The sequence below is a fragment of the Pan paniscus genome, chromosome 15 (genome assembly GCF_029289425.2).
Source record: "Pan paniscus chromosome 15, NHGRI_mPanPan1-v2.0_pri, whole genome shotgun sequence".
In the NCBI taxonomy this organism is placed as follows: domain Eukaryota; kingdom Metazoa; phylum Chordata; class Mammalia; order Primates; family Hominidae; genus Pan; species Pan paniscus.
The window spans coordinates 82,835,257-82,862,809 of NC_073264.2; the positions used below are offsets into that span (position 1 = coordinate 82,835,257).

At 38.2% G+C, this 27,553-nt stretch overlaps 1 protein-coding gene across 3 annotated transcripts in view; it reads left to right on the plus strand.

Annotated features, from left to right (window-relative positions):
* The window catches only part of LOC129393842 (uncharacterized), a 1,009,906-nt gene that overhangs the window by 100,693 nt on the left and 881,660 nt on the right, over window positions 1-27,553 (plus strand). For all 3 annotated transcript variants that reach the window (XM_055097921.1, XM_055097920.1, XM_055097919.1), the window contains exon 2: window positions 14,342-14,554. In XM_055097921.1, coding sequence (XP_054953896.1) covers window positions 14,342-14,480 — 139 coding nt within the window. In that variant the 3' untranslated portion in view covers window positions 14,481-14,554. The remainder of the gene's footprint in view (window positions 1-14,341; window positions 14,555-27,553) is intronic.

Sequence of the window (27,553 nt, forward strand, 5' to 3'; positions counted from 1 at the left end):
CAATGAGCATACTTATGTAAGACTTCATTTATTTGAAGAAGGTATGATACAAATAAATACATCAAATACACAAATGTCAATGTATCTCTAATTCATTTGGTGTTTACTGAGTACCTGTTTTTGCCTGTCACTATGCTAAATTCAAGAAATGGAAAAAAAGGGTACCCCATCATTGATGTTTTGGATGAGTTTATACGGTTATAGAAGAGGTACATACATAAAGAAATAATAACACAAAAAATGTGGTGCACACTCTGGTGGATGCAAGTTCGGAAGGACACCAACAACCTAGCTGTGTGAGCATGTATGGTATGTGTGTTGTGGGTGGAGGTGGGAGAAGGGGCAAATGATTAGTTATAGAAGCCTTCTGGTAGGTGGTGATGGCTGGGGCTCTTACAGTGTAGACGTTCTCAAACTGTAGAATGCATCAAAATGTCTGGAGTGCTTGTTAAAACACACTGCTGGGCCCTACCTAGAGTGTCTGATTCTGTAGATCTGAGATAAGGCCTGAAAATTTGCTTTTCTAACAAGTTTCCAGGTGGTGCTGTACTGTTGGTCTGGGGACCATACTTTGAGGACCACTTTCTAAACGATTTTAGCTGCAGATACTTCCTTTTTTTGTGTGAAGTCTTATATGGAATATTCAAGTATAAAATAGAGAAAATGGAGATGGCTGGAAGGAACCCTCAGGCTCTCTCTGGCCTATGCTCTTCCATGGTGCTGGCTTGTAAAACTCCTTTATGGAATTCCATTTTTATGAAAATCACAAATCTAGAGAAAAATCTAGTTCTACAATTTTGCAGTTTTCTCCTTGTTTCCCCTCCCAGTTCCTCTCCCCCACCCCCACTGAGTTGAATCAAGTTGTTTGAAAAAGAATCTGTTTGAGTGATTTTTAAAGAGCCCTGTAGATCAGTGGGCAAAAGTTTTGGCAAAGAATATGTGGATTTCAGTTTTGATTTCTACTTTTTTTTTTTTAAATTAATGTGTATGTTCTTGGACATTTTCTTCCAAAACTTTGCTTTTTGATCCTTTATTTAGAAAAGTTGTGGCATTTGTTTACATAATCTATAGATACTAGCACCCCATCATAATCTTCTGAAGACTGCTTTAACTCTGCATTAGTAAATACCAGCGTGGGAAAAATGCTTTGGATAAAACACATAGCACAGCTTGAAAACTCTTTCTTTGAGGACCACTTAAAGTTAGTCCACAGGAAGGCACTGTCTATTTGATGCCTAAAGTCTTGATGTAAATGGAAAAAATTGATTAATTATCCAGATATCCAGAATGTTAGAAAAGGTTTAATAATTAATTGAGGTGTTCATTGTCCAACCAGACGTTTTGCATCACAGAGCAAACGTAGTTCATTTTTTAAAGTGGAGAACTGGCTGTAGTATAAACCTTCGTGTCCATATTAACGATCTGTAACTGTAATCACCAAATAACCTTTCACTGTCTTCATTTTCATCATTGGTTGAAATGAAGACTCTACTGCAGAGAAAAAAAGATAGATTTCTACATTGGGGAAAAAAACTCAAACTCTTGATAGCTTGCTTTGGGACAATTTCAAGTTTGGCTTTATTAGAATATTTATGTTGTCTTGGTGTAGACATTGTTATATTTATCAAAAATTAAGGGTTTGCAAAAGCCTGGAGTTTTAACTAAGTTTTAATAAATGCTTGGAAGCTTGGATGCTTAGCTGAAAGTTGTCCAAACTTCTTGTCTGGTTTGGGACTGTGCAAGACTCATCTATTAAGGTACTTGGCACTTTTGCTTGGAATCAAGACATTCAAAGGTTCGTAGAAATAAAAATTGATTATTAAACAAAACATGATCAGTATTTTATGAAATGTCTAGGTCTAGCCTACTTCCACACAGTTTGAGATGCTTATTATATTCTGTTCACTATGTCTATCTCCAATGGCAACATTAATTCATTTTGAGTTAAGCCTGGGGCCCGATCATTTTTAATTTTACAGTTTCACCAAATTATTATTTATACAAGATACAAAAATGATGGGACCAGGTTACTACCCTTTGCTAATTTGCATCTGTTTTTCATTTTCTAAAATCAACTGGTGACATTGGCGAGGGACTGGTGGTTAGCATGTTCTACTGTTTATAGAAGCCACTGTTCAATTTTATTTCTCTAGCAGAGGGGGCACTTCTGCCACAGAGACGTCTATGAGAGATCCATCAGTGGTCATTGAATTAGAAAAGCACTCACATACTCTCCTGGAGTTGACAGAGATGTGTGGAAACCTAACACATCTGGAAGAACATCAATCCTCACAATTAGTCAACATCTGGGAATGTAACCACCCAGGGCTGACAAAACTGGTGATTAAATGTAATGGAAGTTCACCATCCATAGACAAGTACAGAGTAACTAGCTGTGAATTGTGAGAACATACATGCATCTTGCATGCTATAATGAGCCATTAGCACCCAGCTTGCCTGAGTTGGAAAGCCATCAGAACACTGAGGTATGTATGGCGACGTTTTCAAAGCTTTTCCAATTTGTTTTTCTTTCAGAGCAATGTATAAAGCCACACTATGAATTCAGACAGAGCTAAGCATAAAGTCTAGCCTCTCTTGCTTCCTCACTCCTTATCCTTCATGTTTCAACTTGCCATTTTCACTTTCTGGTGCCATGCTCATTCTCAATCCATTTTCTTTTGTGTTTGAGTGTCAAATACCAACATTGCTGCTACTTCTGGGTCTTTCCTCAGATGCATTTTATCACCCTTAGGGCAATTTCAGATGCCCCATAACATTAGCCAATATTCATATTTTATTCTGTTTTAAACATAGAAAATAATTCACGTTATTAGATAACCATTTAATTACTCTTCAGCAGAACACAGGCTGAACAATAATGAAAATGATTTAACAGCTTCTCTCTCTTCTGTGATTTTAAAACCCCATTATTTTACCCTTTTCTTTCTGTTATTTCCCCTTCAAGTTTCTCTCTAGGATTTTTGTAGCTCAAAAGATCAGCACAAAACCACATAAGAGACATGCTGTTTTGACTTTTATCTTTTCTCATTTTTTCCTTGCTGGAAGAAGAAAATCAGTGCCTTGTGGCTAAATGAGAAAGAAGTCCAACTTTCTTATTGAAGCTGAATTTGCTCCAGTAGAAGAAGCGGTTTTGTTGTCCGCAGTTAATGGCTAAAGACAGGAGGTTCACAAAAGTTATTCCCACCACTTCGTGTTCAACAAAATCTTACAAAATGCTACAAATGTTTCAAAATGAAGGAAGTAAAATCGTGAAAAACCTTAACTGTGTTCTCAGTAAGCACATTCTACAGTGCATCCTTGTGGAAAATTTCCATGGAACAAACTCTCAAATTCATTGAAATAATATAATTCATGGTCCTATCTGCTGTGCCTTTAAAATCAGGTGTCCCCACCAGCTGGTAGACAAAGAAGAACCTCACTGAGAATGAAAAATTTCATAAAGCTTTCAGAAGTTGCTGACCCTTGATTTAATCACAAATATCAAGCGTTTAGGGAGAATAGAGAGATCTTTGAACTAGTGCGAGGTATTGAGTTAAAACTCCAGGAAAAAGTGGTGAACACTTTGATTAACAGAACCTGGAGCCTCATTCTCTAATTGAGATGTACCTTTTGGAATGGGAGAAAAGCACTGAACCACAAATGTGATGAATGTGGTAGGCCTAATTCTCTAGTTCTTTCTTTTGCTCTCTTTTCCTTTTTGCCTTTCTGCTTTTTCCTTCTTGTTCCAATTTTCTCCTTATTATTTCCCACAACTTTTTAGACTTGTGTTCATCTCTCATTCATATGTATATGAATTCTTTGAGAATGAGGTTGGAAGAAGACTTCTGCATCAAAAAACAAAGTTTTTGTTGGCCAGTTTAAGTAGTTTGTACGACTAGCAGCAATGAAGAAAGACACATATTCATGTCAACACTCTTTCCTAGTGCCACTTCAATTACTGGAGAGTCTGCAATCAATTATGTGATAAAACATTTTCTAATTGATGGGCTATCTGTGTATGTTAGTCTATCATAATAGATTAGCTCTTAACAAGATAAAACCATCATGTGGAACTCTCTGCCTGCCAAAAACAGGCTTCTGCCAAACCATCTGATCGATGTTATAGAATTTTCAGGCATTTATACTCCGAAAAGTGACTGTAGAAAAACAGAAGCTTTACACTCAGCATATTTGCCCTCTCTCTCCCTTGCTTTGAGTCACATCTGCTGATTTCATGGTTTGACACTTTTTTTAAAAAGAAATTCTTGTTAGCTCAGTTGAGCTTCTTGGATCCCATCCAGCCTCCCAACCTTACACACTAAATCAACAAAGTTCAGATCAGGCTCTCTGTTAAGCAGGAAGAAAGAAATAAGCAGAGAGGAGCATGGAAACATTGTACTGAACTCTGGTAGACTTGCAGAATAATTGCACTAAATTGACCCCTCACACTTTGAACCCAGCAAACTTGTGTGGTATTCATAGTCATATTGTGGAAAGTACAGTATTGAACTGGACTTGGTTCAGACCATACCCCTAACTACTTCTAGGATCACAAGTGAGTCACAGAACATCTCTGTTCCTCAGGTTTTTACAAAATATGAAAGATGGATTATGAACTTTTTGAGGACACATTTCAGCTTTGTATTTTGAAAATCTCAGATGACATCCTTTGAAAACCTTTTTTGATTCTAAAATTGGTAACATTGCATGTAATTTCTGAGATTCCGTGCTCTGGTTATCTATTATGTAACAAACCACCCCAAAATTTTGTGGCTTATAATATTAACAGCACATACTTTGCCTACAAATCTGCAATTTGGGCAGGAACCTGTGAGGACAGTCATCTCTACTCTAGTCAGCATTACCTAAGACAGCTTGAAGGCTGGAGGCTAGAATTATCTGAAGGCTTGTTCACTCTTACACTTGGTGGTTGATGCTCGCTGCTTAGCTGAAACCTTAGCTGGGTTTTAGCCAGTGTTCCTATTGGCTGGTATATCTAAATGTCACGTTTTTATGTGTTCTGAGCGTCCTTACAACATGGTGGCTGGGTTTCCAGAAGAGGCATCTAGATAAAGAAAGTTAGGGGAAAGTTGTATTGCTTTTTATGAGCTAGTCTTGAAAGTCATGCAGAGTCCTTCCTACCACATACTATTTGTCCAGGAATTCACAGAGGTCTGCCCAGATCAGCAGAAAAGGAAGCAGACTCCCCTCTTGATGGGGGTTGGCAAGGTGCTGGAAGAGCAAATGAGACTGGAAATATTGCCATGGCCGTTTTTGGAAAACATAATCTGTTACATTCTGCGTATACAGTCATAAGCCATATAATAATGCTTGGGTCAATGACAGATTGCATATACAATGGTGAACCTGTGTGATTATAATGGAGCTGAAAAATTCCCATCACCTGGTGGTGTTGTAGCCCATCTTAACGTTGTAGCGCAACACATAAGTCATGTGTTTGTGGTGACACTGCTGTGCACAAACCTACTGTGCTGCCAGTCATACAAAAGTGTACAGTAATGTCCTAGGCCTTCACATTCACTCACCACTGACTCACTGACTCACCCAGAGCAACTTCTAGTTTTATAAGTTTCCTTCATGGTAAATGCTCTAGACAGGCATTCCATTTTTAATCTTTTTTGCCATATTTTTACTGCACCTTTTCTATGCTTAGATAGATTTAGATACACAAATACTTACCATTTTGTTACAATTGCCTACAGCATTCAGTAAAGTAACATGCTATACAGGTTTGTAGTCTAGGAGCAATAGGCTAGACCATATAGCCCAGATGTGTAGTAGGCTATCCAATTTAGCCTTGTATAAGTACACACTATGATGTTTGTACAACGATGAAATCACCTAATGACACAGTTCTCAGAATTTATCCCCATCAGTCACTAAGTTATATATGACTGTATTTGAATAAAACTACTGTCGCTGCTTTCTCATCAAAAATTTAAAAAGAAAAAAGTGATTCTATATTCTAAAGTCCCCACTTAATGTCCCAATATGCCTTCTCTCATTTAATCGTCATTTTTACAAATGAGGAAACTGAGGCAGGAGGCGGTCAAGTAACTTACATAAGCCCTCATAGCAGTCAAGTGCATAATAGAAAGGTGGCATTGAGAATCAAGCTCACCTAGTTTCAAAGCCTATGCTGCTTCTGCTACCCCACACTGCCTCACTCATAAAACTCTTGTTCTCATGTCTCAGCTTTATTTTTTTGCCAAAAAAGTATAGAATTCAGATGAGATTTTAGGTGGGACTTATGAAGGAGGAGAGTTGCCAAATATTTCAACAACGGAAGCAACTCTATATCTAAAATTTGATTTTGCACAAGAATTGACTGTTAATATCCATTTTTTTTCTTTCACTGGAGAAGGCAAAGCAGAACAGTGGTCTGGCTGCTTACTGGTACAGTAAGGATTGGAGAGAATAGTGAAATATGTTTCTGATGCATAGCTGATGGTTTATAGGACCATAATGTGAGTACAAAATTATACATGAGTGTTCAACAAGGGCTAATGATGAATAAGTACATAAAGTGTCTTCAGAGTCAGATATAGGACATTGAAGAGTAGACCAAAGCTGGCCAGTGGCCTGGACTAGAAGGGAGTCTTTTGTGTACATTGGCCAGGCCCATGTAAGGGAATGGAGCAGGAATTGCTTGTCCCTGGATTAGGTTCTTCTACTGAACTCGTGTGTCAGGCACGTGCCCAAGATTGTCAGCAATTTTAAACAGAGGACTTTGCAAAGGCCCTCTGCCTACACACGGGCCCTCTGCCCGTTCATGTAGGAAAAGCAAAAACCAACATCAACAACAATAACAAAACAAAAACCGGCTTACTTGATCCAAGAATTTTTTCATCTATTTGCCATTGAATTGACCCCACCAACAGTGTTATGGTATCATATGAACATAGTCTTCTGAAATTGACCCTCCCCTGTTTCTTTCTCCTTGCATATTAGCTATAGATAAATCTACGGTCTTTAGGAAATTTATTATAAGAATTTTTGGTCCAGGCACGGTGGCTCGTGCCTGTAATCCCAGCACTTTGGGAGGCCAAGGCAGGCGGATCACAAGGTCTGGAGTTTGAGACCAGCCTGGCCAATATGGTGAAACCCCATCTCTACTAAAAAATACAAAAACTAGCCGGGCATGGTGGCGCGTGCTTGTAGTCCCAGGTACTCAGGAGCCTGAGGCAGGAGAGTCACTTGAACCCGGGAGGCGAAGGTTGCAGTGAGCTGAGATCGCGCTACTGCACTCCAGCCTGGGTGACAGAGTGAGACTCTGTCTCAAAAAAAAAAAAAAAATTGTTTTTGTGACAATAGGTTGTCTGTTAAAAACCCTTATGAGTTCAGTTGACAAAATGTTTTGCTTTGCTAAAAACATCAGCACACTCCTGAAACGCAAATAGTCTCCTGAAGACAACTTGTGAGTCTTAATTGTGGAATTTTCTTTTTTTTACCATGTGCTTGCAGCAATCACAATTGCTTCCTAGCTCAACATCTGGAAGCACATTTGGCTTCATTGTTAGAAAATAAATTAGCATCCCTGTTCATGAGTAAGAGACTGGACAGTGGGGACTGTGTCTCTGGTTGACAGACCAGTCATCCTTGACAACAAGGAAAAAGCTGAAATGCATCTCATTTCTGGCATTCGTGCACATCTCTCAGAACACCGAGTCTACTCAATATAAAATGGACTTTTGCCCTAGGACGTGGAGCAAAAGATGACACTAATTGGAAATTGGCATCCTGGAAAACATTGTCAGAGTCATCTCCTCCAGGAAAATAACCATTATCTTGTGCCAGCACTGAACTGTGGGCTCCAAGGACCTGCCCATGTCTGCTCACACCTGTTCCAACATGGATGCCAATAAATGGGGGGTCAGAAGGAAATTAGACACACAGAAAAGCCACCAGAAGCCAGAGGGCCCTTTGAAAGTCTTTTGGAATTGTAATAGATTGGACAAATAGGGGATGACCTATGTAGGTGTATTTGGCTGTGGTCATGACCATTGAGAATCCTATATCAATAACTAATCTGAACAAACTGAACTGTAAAAAAAAAAAGATTTTTATGGAGCCAGAAATAGATACTATGAAAGAGACAGAGGATTTAAGTAACCAATATGTTTTTAAAAATATTGCAGCCTTTTCTTTTTAAATTAGGTGTGATACACAAATATGGAGATTGAAATATGCATATGTATTTCCATTAGTATAAATAGATTTATACCCACTAGTATCTTGTGCCATCTCATGAATTTGGGCAGATTGTAAGTCAAATCATGTCCCAAGAAACATAAATTATGCACACATATAAAATGGAAAACATCACAATTAGCATAAAAGAGGACGTTAATTCTAACTGTTAAGCACCAGTAATATAAAGTGATTACACATTGTGATCACACTTTTCTCATTTTATCTCCCTACCTTACTGTCATACAGGGTTCCCAAAACTTTTAATTTTATGACTCCATAAGATGCAGAAGTGAGAAACAGATATAGATAACTGCTGGGTAGACAGCAGAGATGCTGCTTCTTTTTCACTATGGTATATTAATTCTTTTTCCTACTATTTAATTAGTTAAACAAATGTTTAGGTTCAGAGACTGTGCACTGAGCACTTGGGATACAAAGTATACAGGCCACTATTAGCTGTTTATCAGATTATTGTACCACTGTCTTCGCCAAGGGTCTTGCTTCTGGTCTCACCACTTCATCATTACACCGCCTCCTAATTCGTTCTTTGCATTACAGTTTGTTATATTTAAAAAAAGGAAATTCTATTATGTTACTTGCATGAATAAAACTCTTTAGTGGTTATCAGTTGGACTCAGGATACAGTGCCAACTCCTTGGCGGAGCACCTGAGATTCTCGTGAGAGGGCTTTGGCTTGCCCTCCATCCTCACCTTGGGCCACACTCAGCATACCTCTGATTTGATGTCACAGTTAAACAGAACTGCTTGCAATTACCTGAAAGCATCACATGGTTTCTTATCTCTAGGTCTTTGAAAAAGGTGTTACCCCGACCTGGGCTGCCTTCTGCCCCTCTTTGTGTAGTTAATGCTTACTCATCTTTCCTGTCTCAACCGAGATACCATTTCCTTTGGGAAGTCTTCCATTACTTTCTTCCTACATTGCTTCAGTTCACATTGGCTTAATCAAGTACCATCTCTTGGTAAATAAAATGATTTATTTCACAATTCACTAGAACATGTATCATACCTTTATATCTTTCTCAGTTAGTTAAGTTTTAGATTAAAATATAATAAATCTATGCACCTCTCCTTATTTGTTTTGTCAGTGTTTGTGCACACACCACCAGTATTTTATTATAGCTTTGTTCAGATTGTCATATTTATTTAGCACTTACTATAGGCAAGAACAACTTTTCATCATCATCATCATCATCATTTAATCATTAAAACAATTCTTTGAAGTAGGTATTATCACTGTCATTGCATTTTCAGCTACATTTAATTAATTTTCCCAGTGTTATAGAAGCGGCAGCACTAACATCAGAGCCTACTCTCTCATGATACAGTATTATAAGTTTCTTCTTCTCTCTCTCACAATTTAAGATTTAACTTTTTGAGGTAAGGAATAATGTCTTAATCATAGTTATGTCTCCCATCAAGCAGCACATTTTGAGAGCATAGAGAATGATTGAAAATAAAGTTCTTTGCACTTTTCCTTAAGTTGCACATAGGACTAGAGGGCAGACACCTAAAATGATAATTTGATATAATGAGATAAATGTATTATTATAAATAGTTGCAGGGCCCTATGATATGAAGAGGAGGGATACATAGCCCAGACTTCAACTGCCTGGCCTTGTAGAAGAGACAATGCCTGAATTGAATATGAATGCACTAACTTATGATACACATTTTCACTAAATTTGTATCTAGTAGGAATTCAGGTAAAATAATCCCCTTTATGAAAAAAATTAAGGATAAACTTCAGTTATATTTTGGTAAAGGTGACAGATGGAGTATGGAGCTATTGGTCATGTTTTTGAAAAAAATGTTTCATAAGCTGTTATAACATTGTCAAGCTATTGTTAAAAAATGGCAACATGTTATTATCAAGGGCTAGATTTTCTCTAGCTTTTTTGTTTTGGCACTTTTTCTTTAACTTTTTTGTTTTGGCATTTTTTATTTCACAAATGATTTCACGAGACTCTCAGGTGCTCTGCCAAGGAGCTAGCACTGTATCCTGAGACCAATTGTTAACCAATAAAGAGTTTTATTCATGCAAGTAACATAATAGAATTTGCACTTTTGAAATATAACAAACTGTAAGGCAAAGAATGAATTAGGAGGAGGTGTAATGATGAAGTGGTGAGACCAGAAGCAAGACCCTTGGCTAAGAGACTGGTACAATAATCTGAGAAACAGCTAAACAAATTATGTACATATATAAAATGGAAAACATCACAATTAGCATAAAAGAGAATGTTAATTCTAACTGTTAAGCACCAGTAATATAAAGTGATTACACTTTGTGATCACACTTTTCTTATTTATCTTCCTACCTTACTCTCATACAGGGTTCCCAAAACTTTTAATTTTATGACTTCATAAGATGCAGAAGTGAGAAACAGATACAGATCACTGTTGGGTAGACAGCAGAGATGCTGCTTCTTTTTCACCATGGCATTTTAATTCTCTTTCCTCTATTTAATTAGTTCAACAAATGTTTAGTGTCAGAGACTGTGTGCTGAGCACCTGGGATACAAAGGATTTTTATGGTTTTAGGTCTTATATTTAAATCTTTAATCCATCTTGAGTTAATTTTTGTATAAGGTGTAAGGAAAGGGTCCAGTTTCAGTTTTCTGTATACGGTTAACCAGTTTTCCCAACAGCATTTATCAAATAGGGTATTCTTTTCCCATTGCTTGTGTTTGTCAGGTTTGTCAAAGATCAGATGGTTGTAGATGTGTGGTGTTATTTCTGAGGCCTCTGTTCTGTCCCATTGGTCTATATATCAGTTTGGGTACCAGTACCGTGCTGTTTTGGTTACCGTAGCCTTGTAGTATAGTTTGAAGTCAGGTAGCGTGATGTTTTGTTCTTTTTGCTTAGGATTGTCTTTGGTATACAGGCTCTTTTTTGGTTCCATATGAAATTTAAAGTGGTTTTTTCTAATTCTATCAAGAAAGTCAATGGTAGCTTTATGGGAATAGCATTGAATCTATAAATTACTTTGGACAGTATGGCCATTTTCACGATATTGATTCTTCCTATCCATGAGCATGGAATGTTTTTCCATTTGTTTGTATCCTCTCTTATTTCCTGGAGCGGTAGTTTGGTCACTGGCACCTACGTTAAACTGAGAGCTGCTGTCTTTGGTCCTGATGGCAGTTTTTACAGAGATGCTCATGAGGGGTGTGGAGAAAGATGGGAGAGCCTGAACATTTTCTAAGATTTAGAAAAAATTCCCCTCTCTCATTCATTTAACTAGTAAGCCTTACCTTTATTCTGCTAAGCCTATGAACATAACTTGGGAGATTTTTCTGATATTCTTGCCTTTTTAATACTGACCATATTCTTAGATGAGTGGTTCAAAATGCTTTCTCCCTTAGTTTTGCATTTTCCACATTGATTTCTCAATAGTCTTTGTATGTGTATCATGTTAGGGAGTTTCATATTACATTATTCCTTCGTGTTCTTTTCTCCACAGACATCAGTTCAGCCTCTGTGAATTTAAAAATAAATCAAGCTGTAATTAACCTATTTATGGAAATGAAAAATTCTCTATCACATCTCCTTTCCTCCCCTACAACAAGGTATCTGCTCCTCCTGTTTGTTCTCAATAACAAACAAAATTCCTTGGGCCGATGATATTATTTGTCAGCCAGCATGGAAGAATACTGTGAGTCATTGTATTTCCTGCTATCTGTTTCTATCCTTTTTAAATATATGAAGCTTTTGCTCATCTCTTCATTTCCTTAATATTTCCCTCATTGTAGGTCAGTAAGCTTCACACCAGACACTATCTTTCTCGCCAGTTTACTCACTCCTCCTTTAACTTTCTTTAGACAAATCACAGATTTATTTTTGTTTCCCATTCTTTTCCAGTTATCTTAGAAATATTTTTCTCCCTGTCTTTGTTCCACTTGTGAGAAAAAGGGGGCTAATCCAGACTATTCTATATAGAGTATTGCTGGCAATATCTCTATAGTAAAGAGAGTGAAACCTGGAAGCTTTGATGTGGAATTAGGGAGAATAAAGAACCAGTGCCTTGAACTTCTAAACCCAATGAAAATACACAGTAAATGCATTCAGGGTCTTTGAAAGTCAACGTTTGCTTCCTTATCTTTCTCTAATTAAATCTACTCTCACAGAACAGAATCTTGATTTTTGTTTTGTGTTTCTCTTTGCTGTTTCAAGGATATTGTTTGCTACAATTGTTCTAACACAATTGTACAATATTTCAGTTCCCATTGAGGTTAAAAATGCTTTTGCTAAGTGGACCCTTACAGATGATGCATAACATTTCATTTTGTCTTTGAGGTCAAAGCAATCAGCATATGACTTTTTGAAAACATTTATTTCCATCAAGGTACTACTGTGTACTAATTTCTTATGCTTGATGAATTTTATTAAATATTTTATTGCCAATCATTTATTTTCAAAACTGAATGCCTCCACTTCCTTTGCATCAAACAAATAACCACCTTAATAGGTAGGTTACTAACACTCCAGTTTTTAATGTCTATTCATTTATTCATATGGCAATTCTTTACAACAGTTAATCGTAGAATGCTTAGTACATACCAGGCATCATGCTAAGTCCTGAGACAGAGATATTTAAGAAATCCAAATTTCAGGTGCTCACACTCCAGTGGAGGATGTCAGATGAGTAAAAAGAATTATAAGATAGTGACAATTATAAGATAGTGACAATTATAAGACAGTGACTAAATGATAACAGAGATACAAAGTGCCCTAGGAACACAGAAGAGGGTACTAACTTATGCACTGAGGTCCAGACCTGGAAACTTTACTCTCAGAAGGGTTTTACTTGTATGGTAGGCGGTGGAAAGAAACTAACAATTGTAATGTAACCTTGAAGAATTAACCTCATTGGACTAATAGCTGAGCAGTGATTTCTAGGCCTGATTGTCATACATCTGGTGTAGTAGTATGGGCTTTGGAATTAGACACTACTTACTAAATAGTGGCCCCTCTAAGATTCAGTTTTCTTATCTACAAAATTGGAATGATGACACCTGCCTCATTTAGCTTGAATGAGATAATGATGTTTCTATCTTTTCTTTAAGCCCCTCCTGATGGAATTTAGAAATAACAAGAGTAGTGGAAAAATTGAACTCTGATAATCGCACTTGGTAAACTCAAGCCCCAGGTTAAGCAATTTACATACCTAATTCTTTAGATCATCATCACAACCTTATTAGGTACATATTATTATTTCTATTATCTTCAGTTAACGAGAATGAAAATCAGGTTTACAAAAGTTCAATGATTTGCCCAAAGACGTGGTTAGTAAAAGATATTGCAGGAGCTTGAATTTACACCTGCATGGCACTGAAGTCCAGGTTCTTACCCACTCTTTTGCTCTTGTTCCCTGTCTTGGTTTATTTTGATTGATGAATATGGCCACACTTGTCTCACATGTTTTGTTCCCAGACAGAAGATTATGGTAGACATTGGATTATACTTTCCATGGGGACATGCACTATGTGTGTTTTGCTAAGCAGAATTGTCATCATATTGCACAGAATCTAGTACCAAGATGGCACACCTATTTGTAAAGGTGCAGGCTATGCTGATGTAACAAAGGGACTCTAAAACACAGATATTTATTTTCCTCTCACATAATAGTTTATGGCTGATGGGTAGGCTTGACTTTGCCATTTTCAGTAAGTAGGCAAGAGTGAGAAGTCCAGGTCAAGGATTTTCTTCAAGGTAAGTGATGCTGAAATTGCCCCCACTCTTTCCACTCAGTTGACATTAGCGCATACTTAGGTCACACACCTGTAAGATCAACTGGAAAATGTAGGTTCTAGTTGGACAGCTACCTGCTCAGGAAGGAAGTGTGATGGTTCATTTTAGGTGTCAACTTGACTGAATTCAGGAATACCTAGCAACTTGGTAAAGCATGATTTTGGGGTGTGTTTGTGGGGGTGTTATCAGAGGAGATTAGATATGAGTCTGAAGGATTAGATGGAGAAGATCTGCCCTCAATGTTGGCATGAACCATCCAATCTACTGGGGGCTGGGAGAAAACAAAAATAGAGAAAAAGTGAGTATGTTGATTTTGCTGCTGGGGCTGGGATAACTTCTTCCTCTCCTATTCTAGGACAATAACTCCGGGCTCCCCAGCCTTTGGACTCCAGTGCTTAACAAGAAGGCCCCTTCAGGATTCTCAGACCTTTGGTTTCGGACTGAGAAATACACCATTGGCTTTCCTGGTTCTGAGGCTTTTGGTCTTGGACTGAGCCACGCCGTCAGCATCCCAGGGTTTGCAGCTTGCAGATTGCCTGTCATGGGACTTCTCAGCCTCCGTAATCACGTGAGCCAATTCCCCTAATAAATCCCCTCTCATATATTTATATTTATCTGTATATATCCTATTGGTTCTCTCTCTCTGGAGACCCCTGAGTAATACAGGAGGTGAGAATAGATTTGGGGATACTACCAGCAATTTCCATTACAGTGCTCAATGAATATTTATGGAATGAATGAATGAAGACAATCAAAGCATGTAAGTCAACCTGGGCCCCAATGAGATCAAGGCAAAGATGTTAGTTTGATCCACTAGCTTAGAAATCTATGCCAGCATGCCAATGTGTCTTTCCAGCTAATTCTTGCCAAAACACATCTTTAGTCAGAGCTACCTATTGTAAATATCTCTTCACTATAGTGTTTTCCTTTAATCTATGCCTGTCAACTTTTCTCCTGAATGTCAGAATGGGATCGAAGCCACAGAAGAGTTTATTTGAGCTCCATGGATTATGCTGCCCTCTTAAGGAAGATAAAGTGACAGGTTATACAGTACTTATCTATATCACCTGTCAGAGACTCTGTATCTGGGGGCAGAGAGAAGATCAGGAGTTTTAGCTGGTTATTTGTGATTCTCTTTCACAACTACCTGTGAAACTACCTTGTGTATCTCTGACATTGGCAAAATATAGTTTTAGTTCTCCTAAAGAAAGTGCTGGAAGTTAATTCCCTATGAACTTCTAGACTCTATCAGATCAATATTCTGAGTGGGAAGTCTATCCTAGCAACTTCTTTTCTGCAATGTGACATTATCTTGTTAGAATTTTTTTTTTTAACAGCCAGTGTAGGAGCCTGTATAGTGTGATGTCCAACTGGTGGCAGATAATTTGTCCCACATAGAGTGTGACCACTCTTCTTTGTTGTCCAAGTATATGGCAGAGTTTTTAAAATTTCACTGAGTCAGTAGTCAGAATTACAATAGACTTTGTGAATGTAGAAGAGGCAAAGCCACAGATCTGGGGGGGCTTGTAAGCGAGGCGGTATTCTTCAAAACTTACCAAGGTGGAACCTTTCTCACTTGTAAGGCTGAAAAAATAAAGAACAACTACGGAAACCTTATATCTCTTTAAGCTCTTTCATTCCTAAGAGCTTAAAGTGACACTCTAGACCTACATCTCATTTATTTTCACAACATCCCTGTGGAGTCAGAGGCTAGTTTTTCTTCACTGTTCATGCTGTTCAGAGGGAAGCAATGCCCTGAGAACTCAAATGACTTGCATTCAAGGTCAAAAAGTGAGAAGTTGTAAAGCCAACACTTGAATTCAGGTGTTCTGACTCTTCCCCTAGTAGCTGCTTTAAGATGAATCCATTTGGGAAAGAAATTTAGCTGGGAGAACTAAAAATGTATCATAAATAAACATGATGTCATGATACATGAAGGTTCAGATCTGGAAATGTTTCTTAGTCTGCAGATTAAAAAATGCTTTTGATGAGTCGACAACATTCAGTGCTGTGAACTGTTCTTACTCCATCAAGCCATAGGTACAGAGATCATCATTCTGTATTTAGTTTGGAATGATGCCCCAGAATCAGAGTTGCTAAGTAGCACTAATGATTTCACAGATTTCAGGAAGAATAGGGGACATTGACCATGACACATAACGATTCTTATTACATGGTTGCAGAATAGAATACTTGTTATTACCAATTAAAAAGTGGGGTGAACAAAATCTAAATTCATGGACATGTAGGGTTGGAGCAGAGTCTCCTTAGCCCTAATGGTAGCTTCATGTGAATCAGAAAATGTGCTTTTCTTCCAGGTGGACACAACCTTAAGCCAGGGTACACAGGTTAGTGAGCAAAGCTTTGGCTGGATTCAGCTTTGTTTATTCATCTCCTCACATGGATGGTCTTTGTGGCCATCTAAGATAGAAAAACACCCTTCAAAGTCGCCTAACTCACTTTCTCACATTCAGGTAATATAATATCATGTCTACCTCACAATAGAAATTAGTTCACTTTTTAAAAACTCTTGGCAAAAATATTTTCACAACTGCATCATATTGCTTCTCATAATACTTTGAACTCCTTGATGTTAGCATATGTTGAGGAGGAGGAGAAATAGATGCAACTATAAAATAAAAAATGGTTTGAATATTTTGACTAGCTTTTTACCAGAAAAAAAAAAAGGACTTAAAAGATACTTGAGGTGACCTTGCCTAAGTTGTCTGAAAATTCCTTCTCTTAAATAAAAAAATATGGGTATGGTTCATCTTTATATGAAGGAAGATATCATGAGTGTCCAATATTGAGAGGAAGCTGACATTTACATGTAATTTCTTAGGAAGTCAACCTTAGGCAGGACACAACTTTCAGCATTGGAAGGCCAGAGAGAGGGAAAACTTACGTTGTAGTAGGTCCATCTGATACATGCATCCTTGTAAGTAAAGGGATAATTTGTCCTACTTTTCTGAAAATCTAAAATTACCAACTTTCACTTGGGACCTGAGTTAGTATGATCAATCATAAAACAGATGGGACAAAAAGGAGATTAAAAGAAATAAACTACATTAAAAGTAGACACAGCCAATCTCTTTGATCCCACTTACCCCAAATTAAAGCACTATGTGATGGACAGTGACTTCCTCTCTGAGAAGACAGCAACAATCAGTTTTATATAGATTATGAATTTGCAGCATATTTAAGAAGCTTCACAAGAGGTGCGTTTATAATGTGCTCCCCGTTGAAAGTGAAGAACAGCAGAGGGAAGTGCTGGGATATAGATATGTAACCTGGACAAACTTCAGACAGCCCAATAAAAGAAGAGGGCCTAAATTTTCCATGAATCAGGATTTTAGATAAATGTAGGCCTGAAGATCAAGAACGACTAGCGCCTCCAAAATATAAGTAGTTGTGATAAACAAAACAAAACAAAACAGAACAAAAAAACCCTAGTTCCTACAAAAGTTGCTCTCTTTTTTAGACTCTATTATTTTTGTAAGAATATTATTATAAACATGTGGTCATGCAAATGTTTGATGGGTGTATCATAATTCACAGCTTAAGAAAAGGAGGTGGGCAGAAATTAATTGATTTGTTCAAATGGCATTAGCAAACAAAATTTCCAATTTCTGATTTCCATATGTTTCCATAAACTTGACAATTTCTAGAGTTTGCCAAATAAATCCATGAAATACCAATAGGTACTATTTGTTAAGTGGATACAATATACTAAGGTTTGCGTCTTCTCCAAATTCATATGTTAAAACCTCATCATGAATGTGTTGGAACTAATAGGTGGAGCCTTTGGGAGGCAATTAGGTCATTAAGGAGGAGTGCTGGTGAATGGAATTAGTGCCCTTATCAAAGAGATTCCAGAGACCTAACTAGTTCCTTTCACCATGTGAGGACACAGCAAGAAGGCACCATTCATGAACCAGAAAATAAGTCTCACCAGACATCTTAATCTGCTGGTACTTTGACCTTGAACTTCCCAGCCTCCATGACTGTGAGATTTTTCTGTTGTTTATAAGCCACTCAGTTTATGGTATATTGTCATAGCATACTGAACATTCTAAGACATTGTGAATAATTATTATGTGTATTAATTACTATGCTAAATTCTTTACATAGTATGATGGACTGAATTATGTCCCCAGTAAAATATATATGTTGAAACCCTAGCCTCCAATGTGACTGTTTTTGGAGATAGGGACTTTAGGCAGGTAACTAAAATTGAATGAAGGGCTGGGTGCAGTGGCTCATGCCTGTAATCCCATGCACTTTGGGAGGCTGAAGAGGGTGGATCATCTGAGGTCAGGAGTTCAAGACCAGCCTGGCCAACATGGTGAAACCTCTACTAAAAATACAAAAATTAGCCGGCTGTGGTGGTGAGTGCCTGTAATCCCAACTACTAGGGAGGCTGAGGCAGGAGAATTGCTTGAACCTGGGAGACAGAGGTAACAGTGAGCTGTGATGTGCCAGTGCACTCCACCCTGGGCGACAGAGCAAGACTTTGTCTCCAAAAAAAAAAAAAAAAAAAAAAAGATTGAATGAGGTCATAGGGGTAGGGCCCTAATCTGATAAGGCTGGTGTCATAATAAGAGAAAAAGAGACTCCAGAGATCTCTCTCTGTCTCTCCTTGCATGAGCACAGAAGAAGAGCCACATAAGGACACTGCAAGACAGAGGTCCTCTGTAAGCCAGTACAAGAGGCCCCACTAGAAACCAACCCTGATGACACCTTGGTCTTAGACTTCTGCCTTCCAGAACTGTGAGAGTGTATATTTTTGTTGTTTAAATCACCCAGTCTCTGGTGTTTTGTTATGGCAGTCCCAGTAGACAAATATATAATTAGCTCAATTTAGCTTCTTAATGGAAATGTGGTATTATTTTAGAAATTCAATATAGTGACTAGCAGTAAGGCTGTAGATCCTAGTTGCCTGACCTCCAATCCCAGCCCTACCACTTTCTACACATGTGATCTGGGAAAGTTCTCAATCTCTCTATTCACATGATTTTTTCATCTGCAAAATGAAAGTAATAAGAAGTATCTTTCTTATTGGGTGTGGAGAGGGTTAAATGCATTAATGTTTAGTATGATAGTGACAGGCATAGAGAAAACACTCAATAAGAATAAGCTATTTTTATTAGCCCCATTTTCAGATGGAGAAACTGAGGCCTAGGGAGATTAAAGATCAAGATCAAGATTATTCAGCTACTAAGCTATTAATATGGGAAGTACCATTATTAGAGCCAAATTTCTTATTTTTAGAAACCAAGGCCTTCATCTTTATACTGTGTTGACCTTCAGGCAAAGCACAATCAAATGAGATATGCAGTTAAATTTTTTTCTAAATAGACTAACAATCTAAACATTTTGCAATTTGCCTGCTTGCATTGCAGAGCCAGAGCTCTAGTGGGGCATTTTGAACCACTTTACCTTGCTAAAATCACCAGGGCTTTGAATGTCAGGCAGGAAGAAATCTATTATTTCTCCCCAACATAATCCCAACTTGCTTTCTCTTGTTTCAGCAGTTCTAGGAAATGTCCAAAATATAGGCTAAGCACTCTGGTAAGTGCTTAAAGTATACGAGGAAATTTAGCTATAGAAAATGCTACATAAAAACCATGCAGTGGGCACTGAGAATTCCAAGGTAACCTCAGTCTACTAAGTTTATTGTACTTCATTCCATTGGGCAGTGAGACCTAGATGGGTTTGTAAGACATTGAGAGATGTTGGTCTTTTGGCAGCTTATTCGTCTCTATGGTAAGTACTGCATACTGGGAACAATTAGGAAATTCCTCCCATCTTTGTCTCAGGTAAACCATTATCTCTGACCACTTGGTTGGATTTCTATTGGCTCTGGCCTTGGTTCTCTGGTTGCTTATGGTATGATTTGTAAGACATGACTCACCTTCTGGAAAGCTAGAGGCCACATCACTGTCAACTATTGAATATACTCTTGACCTGAGACCATGATGCATGTTAAATGCTCTTTGGTGTGGCCAGAGGGAGAGGAATTTAATTGCTTTGGCTTATGATGGGCCATCTTCTCTTTGCTCTTGATGTTTTGCCAGAGGTGCTCAGTTGATCTTCCATGATCTCGTCTCTGTACACAGTTGGTCCTCCAACTCCTACTTCTCTTCATAGTATATCTTTGTGTTTCCATCATTTAGCACATAATAATTATTTGCTGTACTTCGAGGTCATTGAAGGTAGGAAGTATATATATATATTGCTATATATATTCATATATATGTACACACACATATATTAGTCTAGATGCTATGGGCTATGCTGGGCATTGGAGATAGTTTCAAGGCACTCAAAATGTATTTCCTGAATGAATGCACCAGTGAAGGGATTAATGGGTTCTACTCAGTTGCTGTTGAATAAAGAGGACCTAGCAATATACATTTCCATGTTATAGGATATTGGAAGGTAAAGGATTGAATAGATATTTATATATGTGCACTTCTTTGAAACATGGCCAGAAGTCAATATCTTCTCAGGCCAAATGGCAATACTTAAGAACTGGATAACTTTCAAATTTGTAGGTGCTGGAAGATACTAAGTATGTTGGCTTAGTGGAAATTCTCCAGCTTCTTCAATTGTCAGAACTAAATGCTATTCTGAGAAGGAGCTCTGATGTCCCCATGGTAACAGGTCCCCATTAAAGGCATGACATCACAAAGCTGTCCTTGTTTGAAGACACTTGGGAATTTCAGGTATAAACGGAGATACTGTTAAAGGCAAATTATACATACATATTCTGTGTAATTATGTGCACATATATAGATATGTCTAATTTAGCCACATCTCTCATTTAGTTTTGTTTATCATTAGGCTTTTTAGTGACTTAAATCTCAGACGTGGATATAGCTCCAGGTGCTTAAATAAAAGCTCATTTAAATTTTGGAGTAAATATCAATTCCTTTGCTTATTTACTTATTATTACTCTTAACACAGTGAAGAGAATGTTGATTCTTAACATAACCTCTGAAATGGACACATATACTGTCTGTATGCAAAATCACCCAGCACCTTTGCTGGCCATTCATAGCCTGGGCCAGTACTAGCAGCATGCCCGAAAGAGGGTATTTTAGAGTTAAGAGAAAGAATTGTCCAGACAACTTGGGCAAGGTCACTCAAATACCTTTTTTTTTTTTTTTTTTTTTTTTTTTTGAGATAGGGTCTCACTCTGTCACCCAGGCTGGAGTGCAGTGGCATGATCTCGGCTCAGTGCAATCTCTGCCTCCCGAGCTCAAGCGATTCTCATGCCTCAGCCTCCCGAGTAGCTGGGAATACAGGCGTGCACCACCATGCCCAGCTAATTTTTATATTTTTAGTAGAGCTGGGGTTTCACCATGTTGGCCAGGCTGGCCTCAAACTCCTGACCTCAGGAGGCCCGCCTCGGCCTCCCAAAGTGCTGGGATTACAGGCATGTACCTCAAGTATCGTTTAAGTCTTTTTTTTTTTCTGATAAAAGCAGTCAAAATATTTAAAAAATTATTTTGTAGCTGCATCTACTTTGCAGTGTCAGAAAAAGAACACAATTTTTTTTTTTAAAGAAAGAAAACATAAGGTCCATGGATTTGGGAAGGGTCTTGATTCCCTCACCAATAGCATTATCCCTTTGCCTAGTTATGGATTCCCTTCCTATCAGAGACAATGCTTTTAATGGTTCCATTTTTATGTTATACAATGCAGCCAGGAAAGATGTTAGGCAGACTGGATTAGCTCTGAAAATGCAGAAAAATATGACAAGGTGAAAGCCTAGCCATGAAGCTGGTTAGCTCATAAATAATAAAAACTTGACAGAACTTGTAAGAAGAAAATGTGAACAATTTGCATAAGTGTGTTGTAGGAACAAGTGTGTCTAAGTGTTTATGCTGGCTAAAGAGATGCTCTGAGCTGGAGTATTTGCCAAGGTGACTCTTCTCTCTATGGTGCTTTTTTAAAGGTTCTTGCTGTACTTCCCCCCACCGGCCCCACTCTCACCCTCCCAATGGCCCAGCAAATTCTTTGGAATTGTTAAAGATATGAAGCTGAATGTTTTTGGCTTTGCTTATGACATTGAGCCACACTAAATTTTTCTGAATGAAAGTCTAATGCTGTTTTTCTAAATAATATCTATGTGTTGTTCCTTCATTGACATTCATATAAGGAAAAATGTTTTACATTTTCTATATTTCAAATGACTCCAGAGAAGTGGGCTCCGCGAGGATTTTCCTGAGGGCTAGCGTGAACAAAATACCTGAGGATCAAAAATCACTTTCTCTATATCTCTCAAATCCCATGCAATTATAAGTAAATTTCTGTTTCTTCCCAGTGGAAAAAAGTTCAAATAGGAAGCTAAAGCTGGGAGGAAACTTAGAAAACATGTTGTTCAATGCCCTCATTTTCTAAAATGAAGAAATGAAGCCAGAAGAAGAAACTAAGCCATGATATGAATTTGTGGCAGAACCAGAGCAGGAAAATAGGAATCCCAGCTACAAATTTATTGCTAGCATGAGGGAATATCTATATCTATATATGTATACATGTAATATATGCATATGTATGCATACAATATATGATACATATATCCCCGCATGTTCACAATAAACTAACTGTACATATATATGTGAGTTCACATATATGTGAATATAGCTTAAATTCTGATTTAATCTAACCTCCCTTACTACTCAAAATGTGATCTGGGGACCAGCAGTATTGCTGCCACCAGGAGCTTGTTAGAAATGCAGAATCTCAGGCTGTACCCCAGACCTACTAAATCAGAACCTGCATTCTAATAGGATCCCCAGGAGATCCACATGTATTAAATTTAAAAAGCACTGTTCTAACAATTCCTGATTTTTATGTTAATAAAGTATAGTTATTGAGAGTCCCCCAAATAATCCAAACTTTCATTTTATGTGTTGATTTTGCATCTATCTTTTCTCTCCTTCACTAAATTTTACAGGCACTTTAAACTACTACAAAATGAAATGATATTGAAATTTGTCACTTCCATTCCATCCTTGCCTTTTAGTAGAAAGGGTTATCTTCAGTTCAGATTTTGCCTCCTCCTATTTAAATAATTGTTAATAGTATTGCATGTTTGTTCTTCTCTCAAAAGTGTGCTAAGTACATTGTACCCATTATCTCATTTAATCCATGCAACAATGGTAAGAGGTAATAATGATCACAGTCTCCATTTTACATAAGAGAAGACTGAGGTTGGAAGAGATCAGCTGACAGCTACAATGTGTCAGAGCCTGGACTCGAACCTTGATTTAACTTAGTCCAGAGTATGAACAATAACTACAATATTTATTGCTTCTGTAGTCCAAAATTCTAATTTTTTTATTTTTTCCAACATTTATGCCTCTAAAAAATTTAGTTATCTTACCAAGTAAAAATTAGACATCAAATTTAGCACAGTTCCGAGTGCCTAGTGGCTACTTGAGCAATATTTGTCAGATAAATGTGTGAATAAATGAAAGACCCAAGTCTCTCTGAGAAGAAAGCACATGGTCTCTTCATAACACCAGGAGAAAGAAGAGATGTCCATCAGAACAGACGTTTCCCATTTGGGGGTTGTGTTCACTTGTTGTCTCTAATCCTTCCACCCCCTTTCTGCTTTTCCTTACCTCTGACCTATATGTTACTGCAATACCCTATAGTTCTACTAAATTTTCAGGTTTTACTCTCCTATTGTAGAAAGTAGCCTGCCTGGGGGACTAAGGCCAAATCTAGTGACATCCTTCCTTGGAATCCCTGAACTACTATTTTAGGGATTCTCAGAAAACCCTCTGAAGTCTGAATCCTCTTTCATCTCCTGGGAATTTTACAGCTAGAGCATCAGGCTTTAAGGCTTTGAGACCTTTGCACTCTAGTGTCAGTAAAAAGATCAAGAACCAATCTCCGGGGAGGGAATAAAAACATAGGGACCCTGAATGCATAGGGCCTGAGAGGGATGGGGGATGAGGAGAAACCAGGGCTGAACCATTTCAGAGTCATTCCATGAGGACTGATGATAAGTGCAGGGCTGGCTTTGACAGGGTAGAAGGTGGCAGGAGTCAGGGCAGTGCCGGGAAAGCCCTGAGTACCCAACTCTATAGCTGCCACTTTCCAAGGATGTGGTACAGGAAGATAAGGATCACACCTCTCTGAGCATTACTTCTTAATCTAAAAAGCAATGGGCTAGGGTGTTTTCAGTTCCTTTTGTTTGGGAAGGTGTTTGTTTGTTTGTTTTTGGTAAAGGAGCAAGATGCATTCTGGAGACAACTTCCCTGGGGCCAAGTTAGCTGTGTACAGCTCGATTTGGTCTGTGGTCTCTCCTCTGGCCTGGCCTTTTACCCTCATCAGTGGTTCTCTTGATTCTGGCGAACAGTCTCAGCACCCTATGATGCCCATTGCACCAGCTGATTTTCAGACGTTGAAAGGCATTGCAGTATGCCTTTCAACCTCCTGGGGAAACATGTTTCCACCTCCTGGGGAAACAAGAGAACGGGTACACCTAGCCTAAAGGGATGTTTCAAGATTTGCTAAAGGAATTTTTTTTTTAAACTTCTGAGCTGACAATGGTGATCTGAATGTCAACCATTATTTTACTATTTTATTTTGTAAATGATTAATATATTAAAGAGTCCTTGCCACATATGCACTCATTGATTCCGGGTGTGTGTGTGTGTGTGTGTGTTTGATTTGATTTAGTTTCCAGAGTGGAAAAAAACCTCTTTGCTTACAAATTTATAGTCCTTCAGCAAGGACTATATGAGAAATTGATTTAGGTATCCTCATTCATTCAACCCAGATATGTGGAGCATCAGCCATGTGTAGATATTATGCAGGAGTTAGAGATAAAGATAAACAAAAAATACAGCCTCTGGTTTTAAGGAACTCCTACTACAGTGGAGAAGAGATAGATATGCAAACAGGTAATTGTAATACAAAATCAGAAATCATATAGAGGAGATGGCAATAGAGTGTTGTGGGAACACACAGGAGGGTGGAGCAGGCTCTGGGAAATTAGCTGAAGTTTCATGGAGGACATGCTATCTGCAGATGGTGAAGCTGCAAAAGTGGAATTGTACATTATTTCTCTAACCTTGAGATGACATTTGATTGCATAAGGGCTTAGTAATGAATCTTTCTCCTTCTCTGTGCTCTCTCTGTTCAGCAAACAATTACAATTAGCTGAAATGAATCAAAGTAAATTGTGTAGGGTTAAAAGTAAATGCTACCCTTTGTCAACATAGGTTGGCTCCTGGAAGCTGCAGAGAGCACTCCATTTTATAGTTTTTGTGATTAAAGTTTTCTCCAGCAGTCCCTTTACTGGAAATAGGTAAGCAAAGCAAGTGGGCTAGCATGCAACATCACAGATCCTAGTATTTCATTCTTCCCTGCTTCTGGCGGACTTAGCAAGATGTCATCTGCCCAGCGCACAAGGAAAATAAAATTGCTTGTATGAGGCCCTGGTTACAGTGAAGAAGAGAGGAAGAAGGAGGAATTCAATCTTTGGCTTAGAAAAATCTAATCCTCTCAAGGTATATTGAAGTTTGCAAGGCAGTTATCTTTCTGAGCAGCTAGATGCTACCTGGAAATGTAGCTTCTAATAGCCTTGGTGAGATTAAGTGAAGTTTCTGCAACTGTGGTCATCGCACACAGGTCACAAAGGTTTTGATGCCTTTCTCCCACTCCCCGCAACCCGAGTCAGCCGTACTTGTGGTCTCTTCCAGGCTCCTCTACCCCGTGCCTTCCAGCTCTTCCCTGCTTCCCCCAATCCACTGACACTCTCCATAGCAGGAAGGAGAAATAAATGGCTAGACAGCTTTGAAGCATCAGTTTAATAGAAATTGATGGAAGTGATTCAAGAGGGCCACCATTCTATTATTCTTGCTGCAAGAAAGGTTATCAGGGCTTGATGGAGCCATACTCTCTTTCTGAAGTATTTTGTGACTGAGGAGTCTTGATGTTTACTGGACTTGCAAGGGAATTGGGACAGAAGGGAATTGTAAAGGAAATTGAACTGTAATTGATATAAGGTCAGTCACAGGATGGTGGGAGGGAATAGAGCTATGGGATGGTTTTTGGATGGAGTGGGAAATTACTGCTCCAAAGTTGGCATGAAGACCCTTTGTTGTAAAAAGTGTAATTTGAGAAGTCAATTTGTGGGTCTAGTTTCATGATAGAGGATGTAGTCTTTCAAACTGAAATATATATTGGTAAATATGCAAACAGACTTGGTGGCACTATCTTATGTCTAATATTCTTTGCATGTAAGTTAATCTCTGAAGAAATTTAGGCTTCCTAGACAAAAGGCACTTTAGCAGCCACCGCCTGGAATTCTGTATAATTGTATTTGGATTTTGATTTAAATTTAGTGTTTCTTCTTTTGTTTTTACTTATTTCCTTCCTTTCGTCCTCTCTTCCTCACTTCCTCCCTCTTTCTCTCCTACGTCTATGTTTCTTTCTTATTTACTTATAACTTCAGTTGCCCTTTCCAACCATACAGAAGGGATAATGTTTTATAAGTATACCCCCAAAGTCCTTGCCTATACCACAATTCAGGCTGAGAAGTGACCTTCCTGAAAAATGAGATACCCGCAGACTCACAAGTAGCATAGCTTTTCTTTTTTGATCATTTGCAAAACAGGCATAAACTTATTATTACCTAATGATTCTTGTAATTCTCCATGAAAGAAACCAAGTTAAACTGCATAAGAAAGACAAAGGGAGAACTATTGGCTTACAAAAATGGGAAGTTCAAAGATAGCTCTGAGGTTCCCTCTGCTAGAGGGAAGGTCTCCAAGTATACTGTTGGGGCTGTCTCTGCCATCGTCTCTAGACTCTGTTTCTGTTTGTGTTCTTCATGATGATAGGCTGATGGCAGCGTTAAGCTCATATCCCACAGTAAAGAGTAAAAAAGAAGGGTTCTTTTTCTGAGTTTTAGGTAGTATTCTTTTGGAAGGAAACTGACATGCTCTGACTGGCTAATGTGCCCACGGTGGCTTAGGGAGTGGAGGACAGTGATAGGTCAGGTCTTTATTCCACTCTTACAGCCAGTGAACAGGTGGGCATTGTGATGAACAGTCTTGCTGGAATCAAATGGAATAGGAAAGAGACAGTGCCCAAAAGGAAAGAGCAGGCTAAAAAGACAAATATAGCAGATGTCTACTATTTTACTCTCCTGGTAGTCTCTCTTTTACGTGGCTTTCACTCTGGGGAAGGATAACATTCTCTTGGTAGGAATATGCTTTGGTTCTTCTCTTTAGAAATCCAAAGTCTTATATAGACTCTGACCTCAACTTACCTTTTTGCCTTTACTTTGTTTTATTCCTAGAGTCATATCTAGGCTCCAGCCAAACATGATCAGTCATTATTCTCTCAATATTTCCTTTTCCATGGCTTTGTTTTGAGGACTCTAGGTTGTCAGACTAGGGTGCTTTCACAAATTAAAGAATAGAATTTTTAAAAACTTCTATTTTTTTATTTCTGAAATTGTACCAAGGGTTAGAATTTTTTTCAAGATGCAATAATCCTGACTGGCATTTGAAGAACGTCATGTTTTTCTGGTTCT